We start from the raw sequence: 17,388 nt of genomic DNA on the forward strand, positions 1-17,388 counted from the left end.
CAGTAAGGCAGTATTATAAACAACTTCATGCCAATAAGACTACTAACTTAGATGAAATGGACAGATTTCTTACAGGCAAAACTAACAAAGCTTACTCAAGAAAGGGATTAACCTTAAGAGCACTTTATTAAAAAAATTAAATTCACAGTTAAAAACTGTCCTATAAAGAAAATTCCAAGAACAGATGGCTTCACTGGTGAATTCTACCATTTAAGAAAAAAATAATATCAAAGCTATAACACTTCCCAACTCTATTTTCTGAAGCCAAAATTACCCTGATTAAACAGTCATTACAAGAAAATAAGAAAACGAGATGGTTAGATGGCATCACCAACTCGATGGACTTGAGTTTAAGCAAGCCCCAGGAGCTGGTGATGGACAGGGAAGCCTGGCGTGCTGCAGTCCATGGGGTTGCAAAGAGTTGGACACAACTGAGCAACTGAACTGAACTGACAAGAAAACCACATACCAGTATGCCTCATGAATATGCTCACAAAAACACTCAACAAAATACTAGCAGTTGGAATCCAGAATGTGATGTTGGTTCAACATTCAAAAATAAATCAATGTAATTCACACTACCACCAAACTAAAGAGAAAAGCCTTAAAATATTATTTCAACAGATGCAGGGAAAGAGCATCTGATAATATTCAACATCCATTTACAATACTATAAAATCATCAATAAACTTATCAGGGCATTTCACCTACAGGTTTGAATGCTTTCCCCCTTAGACCAGAAACAAGGCAAGAATATCCATTCTCAACCCAAAATACAGTAATCAAGACTGTGGTATTGGTGGAAGGAGAGACATACAGATCAACAAAATAGAAAAGAGATCGTAGAAATAGACTCACATGAATAAGGTCAACTGATTGCTTTAAAAGTAACTTTACTGATTATATGCTGTATATAATTCACCTTTTTCAAGTGTCTAATTCATGGTCAATTGATTTTTCAAGTGTCTAATTCATGGTCGATTGATTTTTGAATACAAGCCTCCAGTAATTCAATGTATAAAGTATACCTTTTCCAACAAATGGTGCTGGAGCAACTACTGGATATGTACACACACACACACACACACACACACACACACAAAATGAACCTCATCTCTCATACCTTATAACATATTTAAAAAATCAATTCAAAATGGATCATATACCTACATATAAATTAAAACTATAAAACTTCCATAAGAAAATACAGAAGAAAATTTCTGTGACTTTGGATTAGGCAAAGACTCTTGGATAGGACACAAAAAGTATGAATCACAAAAGACTGTTAAATTGGTTATCAAAATTATAAACCTTTGATATTCAAAAGATAATGCTGAAAGAATGAAAAGACAGGTTATAAACTGGGAGAAAATATATCCAAAATACTTATCTGATAAATGATGTGTGCCCAGAATATCTAAAGAACTCTCAAAACTCAATTAAAAAAATTTTTAAGCCAATTTTAAAATAGGCCAAAAAATAACAAGATGCAAATAAGCACAGGCTTCCCTGGTGGCTCAGACAGTAAAGAATCCACCTGCAACGTGGAAGACCTGGGTTCGGAAGATCCCCTGAAGGACGGCATGGCAACCTACTCCAGTATTCTTGCCTGGAGAATAATCCCCATGGGGTTGCAAAGAGTCGGACATGACAGAGTGACTAAGCACAGCACAGTACAAATAAGTACACAAAAAGATGCTCAGTATCATCAGTTATTAGAGAAATGCAAATTAAAACCATTATGAGAGAATAATATAAATCTTTTAGAATAGTTTTAAAAATAAACACTAATACTACCAAGTGCTGAAGGAATACAAAATGACCCAGTCACTTTGGAAAATGATCTGGAAATTTCTTATAAAGATGAGCATATACTTACCACATGACTCAGCAATCCCACTCCTAGGTATTTAGTATTTATCAAAGAAAACTGAAAACATCTGTTCACACAAAGACCTGTACACAAATGTTTTTAGTGGCTTTCTTCACAGAAGTCCAAAACTAAAAACAAACTAAATGTCCTTCAACTGGTCATAGGATTTTTAAAATGTGATATATACACACAGTGGAATACTACGCAGCAATAAAAAAATAAACAAAAATGAATAACCTATTAATACATGCACCCAGACAGATGGATCTCAAGCATTACATTAAAAATTGAAATTAACAAAAATTTTTTGTAAAGAGGCAAGATGATAAATATTTTAGGTTTTGTAGACCATATAGTCTTTGTCACAACTATTCAACTCTGCCAGTGCACTGTGAAAGCAGTCCTATGTAAGCATAAGAGTGGCTGTGTTTTAATAAACTTTATATACAACAGGCAGTGAGCCTGAAATAGCCCACAGGCAGTAGCCTGCCAACCCCCATGTTCAATCAAAAAGCCAGACACAAAAGATTAAACTATATGGCCCTATTTATATGGTGATATGAAAAAGGAAAACAAATAGGGACAGAAATCAAATCAGTGGCTGTCAGGGCTAGGGATAGAGGTAAGGGATTAATAAGAAGGGCACAAGGCAACTTTTTGGAATAGTGGAAATATTCTATATATTAAGTGTAGTAGTGATTATATGACTGCCTATGTTTGTCAAAATTCACATGCCCATATACCTAAAAAGGATGAATTTTATTATATGCAAATTATGTTTCAATTATCTTGTCAAAGAAAGGGAGGGAGCGAGGGAGGAAAGAAGCAAGCCAACTGGCCATTTTCTGGTCCCTGATTCAATAAATCAAAAGAAAAAAACATTTTTTTTCAAACAATCAAAAATCAAGGAAATTTAAATACTGCCTGGTGATATTTTAAAAACTATTGTTCATATCTTTTAGATGTGATAATGGTATTAAGGTTAAAAAAAAAATGAGTTCTTACTTTTAGAAATACATACTGAAGTCTTACAGATGAAATTATGTCTGAGATTTATTCTAAAACAGTCCATTTGAGAGGGGATGGATAAAAATGTACTGATAATTACTGAACCTGGGTGGTAGGTAAATAGGGGTTCATTACATTATTCTTACTACTTTTATATGTGTGAACATTTCTACAACAGCCAAATTGGGTTTTGTTTTTTTAACAAGGAAAAAAAAGTACATGAGAAAGAAAAAACATAAAATAGAGATTATGCACTTGGTCTAAAGAGGTCAGGCAGGTAACAAAGTGAGAAAGCCAGACTGATAAAAGTCAGAAGCCAAAAGCATTCACATTAAATCTTTGAAAAAACGTATGGTGTCTAAACATACACACTAGCAATCTCTCTCTTAACACCTTAAAACTCTGAAGATAAGTTACACACTTGCACATATCTTTATAAACAATACATACACAATGTGAAAAGAAGTTAAATGTAAAGTGAATTATTTCCTAGACTTCAGAAAATACTGAGGTATATAGTATCACAGTCCAACACAACAACAACAACAAAATGCTGCATTATCTGATTCTGGGATGGACACTAGCACTATAAATAAACTGGCCTCTAATTCTACAATTTAAATGAGAAAATATGAAAAAGAAAGTGATAGGAGATTTTTTAGTAATATTATAGCAGAAAACATAGTTGATCATATCAGGATAATAATTCATTCTAACTAGGCAGACTGATACAGAAGAATATATACCCTAACATTGGAAATCATTTTAGAAGAATATTATCTGAACTTTCTTAAAACCTTATAATAGCTTGAGTGGAGATATTATCCAAGAATAAAGTCAGAAAGCAACTATACCCATGGTTTTCTTCATAATATTGTAGAATACACCACCCTGCTGGAACATGTGAGGAAGACCTTTTGCATAAGACCATACATCTTCTCCTGTAAAATAAAAAGATACAGTATTAGCAGAAAACCAGAGAGTTCAACCCAGGCTTGCTTTAATATGGATGAGCCTCAAACAGAGATTGTAAGGCAGATATTCTAAATAAGCAATGCAGTCTAGTATAATATACCATTTAGGGAGCAATGTGGAATGAGGGACTATGGCCCCTCTAAATGCGACAGCCATTGCCAAGTGCTGTCACAGAAGAATATAGGTCCAATGGTTCAAGAACAAATGGCATTTTAAGAGAAGCCAGAAATCCAAATTTCTAATGTCAATTCTCCCAGTTTTTAAACACAGGAACTGATTCAAAAATGACTTTAAAACTGCATGAGTCAATACTGGGCATATTAAACAAAATATACATGAAGACTCAATCCAGTTTAAAGTAAACTAGTACGCAACTATGGACTAGAACGACAGAAATGGTTACTGAAAGATATTTATGTTTTTAAAGTAGAATATAAAAATATATTCTATATTTATGTAAAAACTAATAAAAGCAGATGGAAAGGGCTAGGGAGTAAAGTAAATAGGCAGACTGAAGATAAGTAATTAATGTATTTTGTTGTTCCAAAGTTGACTTTTTAAAACAGAAATTTGCTGGGGGGGAATGATGAGATTTAGAATAAATATCAGAAGCCCACAAAATAGCCACAAGCAAACCACCATTTCACAGAAACATATTTTTCAAAAACACCCTTTGAAGTGCCTATTATCAATAAGAAGTTTCAAATAAAAAGTTAAGAATGATAACCACTATCCAGGAAGTTAACAAAGAATGGAAGGAACATAAAAGTTATTTTGGTTTGTGGAATATGGTTTTTCTGTGTGTGTGGTTTCATTATTTTCTAATCTGATAAAGTATATGTACTGCTTTTATACTCAAGACTTTATAAAGTTGATTTCTACTAGAAGACAATACTGTTGGATCTGAGCTTTGAATGGAGGTTATGATAATGTGAGTTAAGCATTCTGTACCTACAATCTCTCAGAGCTCTAACCCCTTTCCACATTCATAAACAGGAATATGAATCTGCAAGGGAGTTGGTGAAAGTATAAAGTTTAAAGTGTACAACAAAGCCTAAAATATATAAAAAGCCTCAGCCACTTAGCGTTTCAGTTAATTAGAACATTTACTTACACATAAACACTTCATTCACTAATGATACAGTGCAACCAGAATATGGCAATATTTAAGGGTGAACACAGAAGTTTAATTTAAAATTTTGAATATTAATAAGAAACCCCAAATACAGAATGTTAACAACTCTGTCAGAAGTTCTGACTGCTGAATTTATCATTGAACTTTACTTGGATTATTTCTCCGGTGGTAACCTTTCATTTAGTTATTATCAACGTTATCTTAAATGTACTTAGTATTTTATAAAATACTCTAGGATATCAATTGTCAAATATTCTAGAATATCAAAATGTATCAAAAATTATATGGTAGCACTTAATTATTTGGTCCGAATCTAGAAGTGAAGTGAAGTCGCTCATGAGTCGCTCAGAGTCATGTCCAACTCTTTGCGACCCCATGGACTGTAGCCTACAAGGCTCCTCTGTCCAGGGATTTTTCCAGGCAAGAGTACTGGAGTGGGTTGTCATTTCCTTCTCCAGGGGATCTTCCCGACCCAGGGTCGGAAACTAAACAGGTGCCAAAATAATAAACTGCTCAGAACTGACCACCCAAATACTAGTAAGAAAAATGATGTGTCTTAATACTACTTTATAAACCCAATGATTCCTTACTTAGCAGGCAGAACTCTAAAAAGAAAGAATTCTACTGAAGTGCTTATCAACCCTGTGTTTTCATCATCTCCCTAAGGATTCTTTTTAGACATTATTTTCCTAATCTGCCTTCCTAATGACATCTGAATACTACAGACACACTGTTTATCTGGTTATGTATTATGTATATATCTTACACTTGTTTCATTAAATAGAGTAAGATTTATTTTACCCTCCCCCAAGAACCAAGTTTCACCCCCTTCAGACTATATGGCCCCAGTCAGTATGCATACTCTATTGCTTTAAGGAAAGGGCAGATACCATCTAAATTCCTCCCAGATGGCTCAAGTAGTAAAGAATCTCCCTGAAATGCAGGAGCCTCAGGAGCTGCTGGTTCAATCCCTGCGTCAGGAAGATCCCCTGGAGGAGGAAATGGCAACCTGCTTCAGTATTCTTGCCTGGAAAATTCCACTGACCGAGAAGCCTGGTGGGCTACAGTCCATGGGGGCACAAGAGTCGGACACGGCTTAGCGACTAAACAACCACCACCACTCAGCTCTGAGCAGGCACCTCACATGGCTTCATTTTCTCCTCACAACTGAGCCCTATTTCACAGAAGAGACAAGCTAAGAGAGTGTAAATCATTCTCCCAAGATCAAATAGCCATTAAGTGGCAAAGCCTGGATTTGAATCCTGGGTACATTCTACAGCTTATACTCTTTCCACGGTTACTAAACCGTTGCTGCTGCTAAGTCACTTCAGTCGTGTCCAACTCTGGGCTACCCCATAGACGGCAGCCCATTGGGCTCCTCCGTCCCTGGGATTCTCCAGGCAAGGACACTGGAGTGGGTTGCCATTTCCTTCTCCAATGCATGAAAGTGAAAAGTGAAAGTGAAGTTGCCTCGTCATGTCCGACTCCTAGCGACCCCATGGACTGCAGCCTACCAGGCTCCTTGGTTCATGGGATTTGCCAGGCAAGAGTACTGGAGTGGGTCGCCATTGCCTTCTCAGAACTAAACCGCTACTAAAGGTCAAATCATGTTAGAACAAATTTGGCATAACCATCAACACACTCTCCTTATAGAAACCCACAGCATCAACGACTGATTGGAAGAAAAAAAAAGGCAAATTATTTCCTTTGGTGTTAATATATACACTTCCACTGAAGTCATGTTTCTAAGAACCAAGGAAAGGGATCAGAGATCAGAAAGCAGGAACTGTGACACAGCATAAGTCTCCCATCAGTCACAGACAGTTCGCATCCCTTCTAGAACTACCCTGGTTTAGGCCTGTCTCCTGCCTGAAGGGCTGCCACTGCCTCATCCTTGGTTTCCACTCTAATCTTCTCCCCAAGTCCCTCCTCCACACAGCCTTCAGAAATCTTTAATGGTTCCCCCATATAATAAGGCAAAAGGTCTAGTTCCTTTTCATGGCATATAAGTCAGCCTAAGATTCCTTGTCCTCACTCTCCCTCACATCTCTCATTAAATCTTGATTTCTACAAAGCAAACCACCAAACTGCTGTATTTCCCCAAAGGCCAATAATAGCTATGCATTCTTTAAAACTCAACTTAGGTGTCACTTCCTGTAGGATTCTTCAGTGGTGGGTAGGGAAGTTCCTTTCTTGCTGCTCCTATGTTATGAACACCACAGCCCTTGATCACAAGGCAGGTTGACTCAGTTAACTTTTCTGTTTCCCTTTCTATATCAGAAGCTTTTCAGAGTCAGGAAAAGGTCAGTGGCCCATTCGACTTTCTACTTCCAGGGCCTGGCACAATGCTGCAGAGACAGGAGCACTTAGAATTCATGTAATGAATAAATAGTATTAATAATGCCTGAGAGGAGTCCATGAAAAAACTTAGCTTAAGCACTATAATGACAACTGTTCTATAATGCTATATGGATAAAATGTTAACTAATGGTACTATCTGTATACCTCTTCATGAATTTAATAAAATCATAGCAAAAACAAAGCTAAAGACTTTTAGGTACAAATTTGGAGTTAAAAAATAAATAAATCACAGTAATGTAACGTATATCATGGTGACCATAGTTAATAATACTGTATTTGAAAACTGCTAAAAGAGTAATCTTTAAAAAAAAAGCGGGGGGCAGGTAGAATTACTTTCTACTATTTCACTGGAATGCAAATTCTTAGAGAAGAGGACTAGTCTGGTAAAGCATCTACCAAATGTTAATTCACATTCTTCTGATAGCCTCCACTTATTTTAATTCAGCTGCTTCTTCATAGTACAACAGTAAAATACTTACATTGAACATACTGTGCATAACTGTACAAAAAAGTCTATAACACAACCATAGAAAACCTCTGTTCATACGCTGTCTTCCTCAAATCTTTCCTAATAATCTTTAATTCTCCTACCTGACAACAGTTATTATATATGGCAGTGATAGTATGGATGATTTTCCCTTTGGTTGTCTAATTTTCTTCCTCTTTAAAAAGAAATAAAATTTTAAAAATATGTTAAATTATATTTAAATGATTTTTTTCTAGATTTTAGAAAAAAATCAGTTAATCACTAACAACAAAATAATGAGGCTAAAAGTGAGTTTAAAAGGTCATCATTCCAATTTTCTAACTTTAGATATTTAAAAAGGCAATTTGAAGTTTCTACTTGGCAATTTATAAAGCAAGTAAGATTTTAAAATCTAACATATATGTGAAATATAGTTATTATAAAAAGAAAAACAAAATCAATTTTGAAATACTATTTAGAGTCCCCCCTCCCCAAATATCTAAGTTAATTCTGAACTCAAATACCTATTACCATAAAGTAAACTGACCAAAATATACATTTAAACTAGGAACATGGGGCTGTTTCTACTAGAAAAAATTCTAAAGGTGTTCATTAGCTGAAAAAGTTGTTGCCATCTCTCTACCCTTCCTCCAGATTCTGCCATCTAAAATTGTATCTACCTTGAAAGAAAAATGGAAGTGAAGTTGCTCAGTCCTGTCCCACTCTTTGCAGCCCCATGGACTGTAGCCCACCAGGTTCCTCCATCCATGGGATTTTCCAGGCAAGAATACTGGAGGGGGTTACCATTTCCTTCTCCAGGGGATCTTTCTGACCCAGGGATCAAACCTGGGTCTCTCGCATTGTAAGCAGATGCTTTACCACCTGAGCCACCATCTACTTTACTAACTGTCAAAATCATTTCTAAGAAAGGCATGCTTATTTCTCTCCTTGTACTCAATCCCTTATGCGTCTTCTCAGTGTAATCATCAGCATTAAAAGCTATATTTATCACACACATACATGCACACAAACCTAACTGTGTGGAAGTGTGTACACAAACATACAGAGTCTGAGTCTCTGGGGAGTACAAGTGTTTAAGAGAACTACTGTATTCTACTCCCTACATACTTGAGTTCTTTGAATTTTTAAAAGTAATATTATAATTGAAAAAATATGAAGAAAAAAAGAAACAGAATCATGTTTAACTTAATCTTCAAAGTATATTATAAAAATCACCATTTATAATATACATATTTACCTTAAGATACATCTATATACATTCCTTTTATTCAATTTTATAACTGTTCCCCCATTAGAAATATGATGTTTATAAATCAATTAGAAAAGTTATCTGATAGTATGTTAAGCATAATAGATGCATTAAGTACTATCTAGATTTGAAAGTGTCCTTCACCCAATATTTGAAGAAAAAATTCAAGAAGCAATAATGATATTCAGACTCCAAGTCATCTTAAAAATAAGTGTCTAAATACCAGGTGCAATTCTGAAAATACCCAAGGCAACTACAACATCAAGAAGTACTATGAAATTATGAAAAACTGTGTAAAAAAAAAAAAGCTGTGTAATTTAAACTTGTATATTAAAAACTCATGCCATTCTTTCAGGAAGATAGAAAGTAGTTTCTCAACTCCTGAAAGGATGCTAACCTTCGCAGTAAAGTGGAGTAAATATAACAAGTAGCTTAATTCCATCAAAGCAACTCTGACAACATATGTATAAAACTGACCAACTATTTTTCACAAATCTCTTTATCTCTTGGAAAAGAAAATTAATGAAAAGTTTTGTGGAATATAATACTAAGAAAAAAGAAATTAGCCTAGTCTTTACAGTGGATGATGTACTGTCTGTCATATCTACCACAAAAAGCTGGCCTTTGCAAAGCCAGAGTTACAGTTACTCACATATTGTATAAATAATGAAGAGAACAGTGTAAAAATTGTTTAATAACGTCCAAGTGGTCTGGATAAAGAAGATTAAAATCTGTGAAATATTACAGGTAAGAACACTGTTATTTCATTTTTAACTAACATCATTAGATTCAAAGTGACAAGTTCCATGAACTGAGCAAAAGACTGATGCACTCACTGTCTTGATACAAACAAGAAATATAAATTCTATTTAATAAATATCCTACTTAAAAAAACAATAGAAAAACCACATGTCTCTGGCTATCAAGAAGTCAGCCTATTTAATAAGGATACACAATCATTATACATACATACACACATTTATATCTTTATGGCTTTCATCAACAGGTCTCCAGCTTCCTTTTTCTTTATATATAAAAATTATAAATGAAAGCTATAAAAGTATGGGAAGTCCTCAGTTGAGACCCTACAGGTAAATTTATGGAAGGCAAGGATCATGTCTGATTTATCTTTGTATCTACAGCACAGTCTCGCTCATAGCAGACATTTTGCTGAAAGGATCTGCATTCATTCATTCAACAAGCATGTACTTAGCACCTAGAAAGTGGAGGGCCAGTACTAGGTGATAGGGTAGTAAGTAAACCAACATATAAAATCAGGAAAACTTGTAACAGGTGCTATGAGGGAAATGAACAGGGTGCCATAACAGAGGGAACCTACTTGGAGTGGCTTAGCAAAGGTCCCTGAAACCCTTACCCTTGGGTAAGGTGGTCAGGAGGAAACCTCTTTTAAGAAAGTGGTATCAAAGCCTCACCTAAATGAGAAGGAGCCAGCTATTCGAACAGCAGAAAACTTGATGAGCTATTTGCTAAACTAACACATGGTAATTCACAATTTCTGCACTTTGAAATTTACAATTTTCTTAGTAAACCCTGTCATTTCCCATTTTCCAGCTCTCTCCAATCTAAACATCAAGAGTTCCCGGCACTCATTCACATAAGGTTGTGCGTACTTACTTAGCTATCCCCATATTGAGATTTTTTACAAACTAGCACTTTTAAGAAAATCTTCCCAGGAATTCCCTGGCAGTAATGTGGTTAGGACTCCGTGCTTCCACTGTCGAGGGCATAAGTTCAATCCCTGGTTGGGGAACTAAGATTCCACAAGTCCCACAGCATGACCAAATAAAGAGAGTATCTTCTACATAATTCAAATACAGTTATGAGAGAATTAGAGGTAGAAAACTAATGCTTACAGAGGGACTAATATACGGGCCAGGCACTGTTTTCGTACTTTAAAGCAGAAAGTCAAGTGACACCACCATAAAATTAGCAAAGCACTCTGCTTAAATTCTGTGTCAGGAGTAGAAGTGGGAGAGTTTATGAAATGTGTGGGTTTTTAAGGTCAGCAACATAAATGCCAAAGGTGGAAAGAGAAGAGATCATTAACAAGAAGACATCATCTTAGTCAATTCCTTGCGGTCCACAGTCCAGTACTCAGACATTAAGGTCCAGAAACCTCAATTCAAACTCAAAAAGTGACTAATCGTAAACAAGAATTATATTTTACTAATTTTCATTATGAAATAGTGATATATTATTATGCTGGCCAGAATTTTAGACTACTGATCATAATCTCACCGGTGCCACTGCATTTTTAATCTCCATGGAGAACATAACCTCCAAATGAATACAAGCCTCACCTCACTGTCACCTCCACATCAATACTTACATCAGGAAGCTAAATGAGTGATTAGACTAGAAGCTTGATGACTATGGAATCGGTAAAGGGATACAGATTTTTCAGCCAGGCCAGGGTAAGGACTGATCAAATAGTCCTGCCCCTCAACAGAGATTACCTTTCAGTTACCAGAATTTTCATGAGCCCCAGTTGACACATCTTTCTCCTTTGTACAGCACTGTATAAACAGTGCCAAATTCTGCTTTTCAACTGTTTTTCAATGTTCAATGCTGACCATCCATTCCATTTCTGCTGACACAGCCTTTCTTTAGCTATGTTAATGTCATCTATTTAATTCAATCAAAAAACCTTCCAAAGTGCCTACTACCTGCCGGGCACTATACAAGGTGCTGAGCATCCAAGGCTGGACATGAGCCACATCCTCTTCTACTGAGAAAGACCTCTTTTCCTGACCAGTCTCTGACCTGGAGATTACGGTTTTTTTAAAACATGCATACATCTAAGTTTACCCATTCTGTGCTGGTATTATTTAATTTACAGAGTTCTGGGAGTACACAACTGTTACCTAAGTATCAACTACAAGAGGTAATCCTGTGTACAGGAGGCAACTGAAGACCTGAGCAGTTAAGCAGCTTGCCTAAAACCACTAAGTTAACAAGTACTGAAGCCAGAATTCAAATTGTAGGACTTTCTGACTCCAGAAATCACAATCTTTACTCTCTTTCCTTTACTTTCCTTTACTCCACACGGTCTCCAATAAACTAAAAACTCTTAAAAGACAGAAAAACGTAAAGTGCCCCTAGTAAGTACATTTCTTGACATATCCCCCAATTCAATAATTACGTCTGACAAAATAAAGTCAGCAATATTGTTATAAATTTGCGTAGATAGATCCCCTATTAATAGATCCCCTATTAACTAGGCCCCCAAACTTAAGCCAGAAATAAATTATCTTCATTTTGGAAGGTCAAGGCCCAATTCACTGATATTTAGTACTCTTAGAAAAGACAAAAAACACCCAGATCACTTTTTTACTTGAAAGATCTCATCTCAGCAAAAATAAGGCCCCTGTAATATGTAATATATTTCAGTTTTACTTCTACTTTAAGCCTCAATAAAGCATACTAACAGTAATTTAAAAACAAAGATTAGCCAATAAAAATAATGTATAAAGTACACCATTGGATCATTTCCCAAATCATTTAAAGCTTTAAATCACCTATTTGGTTGACAATATATTTTCCTTTAATTTGTGTTGAATTATTAAAAAGAAATGCTTCTTAAGGAATCCCATTAACATCTACCTCTGTTTATTATGTTTTCCACGAGTTATAATGTAATAGTTCATTATAACTGATGGCAAAGAGTCACTGAGCAAATTATTTAAAACACAAATCCCGATGTACAAATAAGAAAAAGCTGATGGACTGGGAAAGGGAGAATAGGAAATGGATGAGAGATTATTAGGTGGGAGTGCAGTGAGCATGTAACCCAGAAACTGCAATTCATCAAACAGGAAGTGCTGAAATCACATGACATACAAGAAAATGAAATTTAAAAATAAATGACAAGGGACAAGGTGTACATGCTCAAAAGAGCCAAAGGGGTAAAAAATGAAAAAGGCTGTAAATGGAGCCATCACACTATGATTTTTAAAAAATGACAAGCAATACATTACACTTAAATAATCTGGTGACAGTAAGGGACTACTTTCACTTTCTTAGTTATGTTTTCCCAGGATTTACTCAATAGAGAATCACACTAACATCTATCCACTGTCAAAAAACGAAAGAAAAGAATTTTCTTCTAAAATATATAATCAGTTTTTACGTTGACCAGATTTTTTTCTACAAAGACATGAGAAAAAGTATATTACACTCACAGTTACGAAACACCATCTGAGTTAAGCCAATCTTACCCATTAACGTTGCTAAAAGACACAAGGAGTACATTTCTTTGTCAGCTTGCTCCTGAAGCTCCTTAGATGACAGTCTGCCGGTGACAGCACTGTCTTCTGGTTTCATAGTGTGGGCCGAGTGGGCAGCAGCAGACTGACCCCCTTCGGCTTTACTTTTCAGAATCTCGATTGTGATTCTGTCACCATGCTGTAAAGGAACTGGCTCCTTTTCCATTCCTGCCTGGGGTGGCATTAACTCTTTAGGAGGAAAGCCATATCGAATACACTGTAAATATGGCGGAATGTTGAATTCTCTGGCTATGCTTTCCTGAAGTTCAAAAAAGGTTGTTGAAGGCTTAAGTGTAACCATGGACTGCCGTCCATCATTAGTTGTGATTCGGATCTTTTTCTCCTTAGAAGTGGTTGGCGAATAGGGAGCCTTGGTAGGGGTGGCAGGTGCAGAGGATGGGCCATCACGAACAGTACTGGGAGAAACAGTCCTGGGCTGCCCCTTCTGTTCTTGTTTTAACTTCTCTGTTTTCCGTTTCTGCATTACAGAAGCCTGTTCCGTAATATTCTGTTGAATAGTTCTTTCAGTTTTACTCATGTTTAACTCCTCCTTGTGCAAAGTTTTCGCTTTCTGTCCAGTAAGAATAATTTTAGTTGGGAGCGGGGACTCCGACTCTTGTCCTTGTACATCTCCAAATCTTTGGGCATGAGCACCATCTATATTTACAGGAGTATAATCATCAGGATTCTTTTTGGCAGTCTGATGCAATATAGTGTGGACAACTTTCTGAACTAAGATTTCACTCCCAAATTCACCTGGAAAGTGCTTGGTAACAAGTTTCATCGCAACATCATACACATTGCTATTCAAAGATGCATCGCTTTCATACTGGAACCAATACACTGTTTCTCTGACCACTCTTCCACCCCATTCCAAAGTAATAGGAAAAGCTTCTGGTAGATTGTCATACTCTTTCCCATCCCAAAAATGTTTGAATCCACAACCACATTTGCCACCAGTGGACCTGGAATTAGTTCTGTCCCCATCCAAATACACAATAGATCCATCTCCTCTAACTCTTCGCACAGATGTGCCATGGCACCAATTACAAGCTGTCAGGTTACTCAAGCCGTAGTCTGGTACCAGGACATCTCTCACTGAATCATATGAGCAAACCAAATTGTTCAAGGGAAAGCTATAATTTTTGTCAGGCCTCAGCTGTCCATGAGTACTTTTTGCCAAGTTATACAGTTTCCCTCCCGGAGCCAACCACTCTGGAGGAACATGAAGTTCAGAAAGGGCACCACAGAGCAAACATTTGTGAAGGCGATTATCCATTACTGCTTTTTTAGCAGCTGCTGTGACTTCTTCAGGCTGAACTCCTATCACCCCGGTCCTCCTGTAGAAATACTGATGGACATCAGCCACCAAACTAGGATGGATACCATGCTTGTCCATAAAGACTTCTTCCATAGCAGCAACAAGCCGAAGTAAGTATTTATCCTGCAAACTTCTGTCTCCTCCAATAACGCAACCACCATCCTCCTCAAGTTTGATGTACTTCTTAATGAGGTCCTGAGGCACACCCCATGCTTTAGGAAGCAAATTCATAGGCAGTTTGGGCAAAGCAGCCCCTTTTATGCCTACCAAGGGGATATAATGGTTTCTACCAGAGCTACTCCAAGCGATACAGATTGGTTTGTTCAAATGACCATCTCTGCCGGTGCACTTCTCTGCAGGGATGAGCCCTGGCAGAAAGGTGGCTGAATAATCACCAGAGCTTCTCATGCCACTGAGCGAATCTAACAAAATAATAGGGCGATGAAGCACATTGGCGAGGCCAAATATGTGGATGTTCCGCAGGCCCAAGGGAACCCCCTCAGGCGGTACAAACAGAGGGTCACACTCGTTGATAATGTCCTCCCACTCAGCAGCATCAATGAAGTCATGGAACAGCGCTTGATACCGGGCCAGGTGCTGCTGGAAGTGCTGTTTAAGATTCTCTCTCAAGGCATGCCAGAAGAGCTCTCGGCCCACTAGGGCCCGGGACACAGCATGCACCAGGCAGTGCCCATCCCCGTCCACATGCACGGGAATGAGGCATTCCTGACTTTTATTGGCCCGCTTGATGTCCTCGAGGGTGTCATGCAAATACAGGAGGCTTCCGGAGCGGTCCTTGCCATAGCCCACCGTGTTGACATGCTCCGGTTCGATGAGGAAGGCGCGGTCACCCAGCAAAGCGCAATCGAACAGCTCGCCCTGGTTCATGTCCCGGAGCAGCTTAGCCCGGCCGGTCTGTTTGTCCATTCCGTAGCGAGCTAATATGGGCGACAGCAGTTTGCAGTGGTAGTTTGAAAGGCCCATCACCTTTACCAGTTCTGTGTTCTTCTTGGGTGCCCCCGTCACCCCGAGCAGCGCGTTCCGCAGCAGGTTGTGAAGCACTACGTCCGGGTCGGTCACCTCCTCCACCCCCAGCAGCTGTTGCTGCTCGTGCCGCTGTCCGCACTCGGTACACTCGATGCTGACGGAACCGGAGGCCGGGAAGAACAGACGCGCCTGGCACTTCGGATCCGGGCAGCTCCCAGAGAGGATTCTCCGGTCTCTCCGCTTCGAAAGCCCCCCCGGAGTCGCCGCCGCCGCCGCTGCCAGAGACGGCGGAGTCTGCGGAGCCTCTGGAGGAGGCGGCGGCGGCGGCAGCGGAGGCGGCGGCGGCGGCTGAGACATAGCTCTCGGCTCTCGAGTCTCGCTCCGCGTCCCAAGCGACCCTCAAAGGCTCATAGCCCAGACCCCCGCCGGCCCGACTCGGTCTCGTCCAGGCCCAAGGCGAATCACTTTCCTTTCCCTACCAGCTCCTCCTCCTCCTAAGCGAAGGCGGAAGCGCCGGACGTTGTTTCTCTTCTTACTTCTCCACTGCCGTAGCCGTTGCCCCGAACGTAACGGCCACCACCCTACCCCGCACTCACACTCACTCACTCTCGCTCTCTCTCCCTCAGACACACAGACATACACGCCCTCTCTGAGACTGCGCAGGCGCAGCTTTCGCTCTGCCCTCTGGGAATTAGAGTCTTTCAGCCTCTCGCCTGACCATCAAGTACTAGGAGCTTTGGTCCACAAAGAACTACAAGTACCGTGAGGCAAAGCGGTTCGGTGCCCGCAGAGAGGAGGAAGAGGAAAGCAATAGGAATGGGGGCAGACAGGAAGAGACTCACTCACGTTGCCTTCCGGAAGTTGTAGTTCTAGCTCAATCTCTTTTGTCGTCGTCCCCATTCTAAGGCCCAAGCAAAATGAGTATGAGAGACCACATTTCCTAGGATGCCGTGCGGTGCGATCAAGCTCACTTCCCCCTTAGGCGGAGGGAAGGATGCAGGGAAGCTTGGTTAAAAACAGAGTTAAAGGGAATGGGTGTCGGAAACAGAGGGTCTGAAGTTCACGGCTCCTAGAAGGGGAGGGGAATGAAAGGCTCTCAGTGAAGAAGGTACAGTAAATAAATGTCCAGCGACATGGCGGGCTGGGAAGTTGAGTGAAATGGTCTAATCAAGGCTGGAGGTCATAAGAGAAAAAGGGGGAGAATAGTGAATTGATTCTCGGAGTGTTACTTAATTTTTTTTTCTGTCACACTCCTTCTCATTCCCGCCTCTATTACAAGCCGCTGAGGCTCTTGAGTCCCCTTTTCTGCATTCCCTCCCCCCCTCATTGGGAAGCACAGACGCCATTTGTTTCCTCGTTCCATGTACGTCTTTGCAGTTTACAGTGCAAATAAAAATATCTTAGATGTGTACAGAATTTAAGTACATATCCAAAGTCTTTTAAGTAGTTTTGTTTGCTCCTTACCCTCAGAAAGTAATAACAGCTATCATTTATTACGTTCTTGGTATATGTTTGTCATAGCATTTACATACACGATAACATTTGATCTTCATAATGTTATAATAACCTTGCTAGGAAACACTTCCGAAAAGGAAGTGACTTGCTCAAGTTCAGGAGCTCTCAGACCTTGGTCTGTACCCATTTTACAGACAAGGGACATAGGCAGGAAAGGTTAGGCCAGTCTTGTACAAAATAATAACTACCTT

The 17,388-nt window shown here is 38.8% G+C and overlaps 1 protein-coding gene across 1 annotated transcript in view; it reads right to left on the reverse strand.

Annotated features, from left to right (window-relative positions):
• Window positions 1-16,282, reverse strand: part of VCPIP1 (valosin containing protein interacting protein 1) — a 28,725-nt gene extending 12,443 nt beyond the window's left edge. Inside the window, exons 1-2 of the mRNA XM_025001828.2 lie at window positions 13,327-16,282; window positions 3,736-3,822 (exon numbers count right to left, since the gene is read on the reverse strand). Of these exons, the coding sequence (XP_024857596.1) occupies window positions 3,736-3,822; window positions 13,327-16,039 (2,800 nt within the window). The 5' untranslated portion in view covers window positions 16,040-16,282. The remainder of the gene's footprint in view (window positions 1-3,735; window positions 3,823-13,326) is intronic.
• Between the last annotated feature and the right edge of the window lie 1,106 nt (window positions 16,283-17,388).

This window comes from Bos taurus, chromosome 14 (assembly GCF_002263795.3).
Source record: "Bos taurus isolate L1 Dominette 01449 registration number 42190680 breed Hereford chromosome 14, ARS-UCD2.0, whole genome shotgun sequence".
Lineage (NCBI taxonomy): Eukaryota > Metazoa > Chordata > Mammalia > Artiodactyla > Bovidae > Bos > Bos taurus.